This window comes from Populus nigra, chromosome 4 (genome assembly GCF_951802175.1).
Source record: "Populus nigra chromosome 4, ddPopNigr1.1, whole genome shotgun sequence".
Taxonomy (NCBI): domain Eukaryota; kingdom Viridiplantae; phylum Streptophyta; class Magnoliopsida; order Malpighiales; family Salicaceae; genus Populus; species Populus nigra.
This window is the reverse complement of record NC_084855.1, coordinates 17,177,474-17,179,079: the sequence shown is the minus strand read 5'-3', so window position 1 is coordinate 17,179,079 and position 1,606 is coordinate 17,177,474. Positions and strand designations below refer to the sequence as shown.

The window sequence follows — 1,606 nt, the reverse complement described above, 5'->3', positions numbered from 1 at the left end:
CCCGTTGGAAATGCACATCGTCATCCAAGCCAACAAGAACCGAAATCTCTCATTCTCTGCTTTATTCACTGAAGAAGTCATGGCCCCTTTGAAACTCCATGGAAGCGTTTTATCAACCAACACACAGCGAGTTCTTGCAACCCTTTACGAGAAAGAGGTAGAATTTGAGCTTGTTAACGTCAATTTGGGAGCTGGGGAACACAAACAAGAGCCCCATATTTCCCTCAATGTAAGTGCTTTACTAATATTGAAAGAAAAGAGCATCTATTTATTTCCCATCACAAATGATCACTACATCTATCGATTTCTTCATCTAATATAATATCATTTCCTCTTCGAATGAAATAGCCATTTGGTCTAGTTCCAGCTGCTGTTGATGGAGATCTTAAGCTCTTTGGTGAGTAAGATTTCAACCCCTGGTTACTGTAGAAGTACTATTTTACACGATTTGTTGGGGTCTATAGTTTATTTACTCTTTCGCGTATTTGCAGAATCAAGAGCAATTTCACAGTACGTAGCCCACCAATATGCCAGCAAGGGGACTCAACTGGGCGCTGCAGGCAACGGGTATGCAACAATCTTGGTATGGCAAGAAGTGGAGTCTCACCAGTTCGACCCATCAGCTTCAAAACTGGTGTGGGAGCAAGTTTTTAAACCAATTTTTGGGCTACCAACAGATGCGGCTCTAGTTGCCGAGACGGAGGTCACTCTCGGTAAGGTTCTAGATGTGTACGAGGCAAGACTGTCTCAATCCAAGTACCTAGCCAGTGACAGCTTCACCTTGGCCGATCTGCACCACCTCCCTAACATCCAGGCCTTGTTGGGGACTCCATCCAAGAAATTGTTCGATTCTCGCCCCCATGTTAGCGCATGGGTTGCCAGTATCACTGGAAGGCCAGCTTGGGGCAAGGTGCTCGCTATGCTTCCGAAGTAAATTAGAAAGTAACGATGCAGGGTCTCTTGTCCTGAATAAATAAATAAAAAAGATGAGTGCGGTGTTTAGTCATCAATATATATATTTCTGTTTACAGAAACAGCTAGACTGAAAGGTCCCCTGTTGGCTTCTCGAGTACTTGTATTTTGATCTTGTGTATGGTGTTTAGTCATCAATCTTCTATGCGAAGGATGGTTAAACTTGGAATAAAGTTGTCTTTTTTTTGTGTTGTTCGTGGCATTTCCTGCATCGGTTTGTAAAGTGGGACATTGACGAGCCTTGAAATTTCAGTTCAGATTTTATGGACCAATATCATTTCAACATCCTCGAGTTTTGATCATAATTCTCTCTTCTTCTTCTTTTTTTAACGAATGCGTCGCGATCATTCTCTCTCTGGAAACACATGAACGACCAGAGCTCCTTTGTGCTCTTTTGATGCTGGTCAGATGACACTGTCGTCGTTGACCAGATATCAAAAACGTACGCTTCTTTCATTAGGGCATCTGCTCCCCTTCTGGTTTGGTCGAAATATGGCAGAAGCATTTGGTTCTATGCTAGCCATCCTCCTTGCAAGAGTAAAGCTGGGACAGGTTGTGCACACAAGTAGGCAGTGAAGTGATCATTCGTCTTGCACTTGATCAAGGCAGTCTTCATCGTTTTGAAAAAAGAAGT

At 43.0% G+C, this 1,606-nt stretch overlaps 1 protein-coding gene across 1 annotated transcript; it reads left to right on the top strand.

Moving 5' to 3' along the window:
• On the top strand, positions 1 to 1,164 carry LOC133691377 (glutathione S-transferase F6-like). The gene is made up of 3 exons (XM_062111850.1): positions 1 to 229; positions 349 to 397; positions 492 to 1,164. Exons 1-3 carry the CDS (start codon positions 11 to 13, stop codon positions 932 to 934), a joined length of 711 nt encoding a protein of 236 aa, XP_061967834.1. The 5' UTR covers positions 1 to 10; the 3' UTR covers positions 935 to 1,164.
• Positions 1,165 to 1,606: the final 442 nt, after the last annotated feature.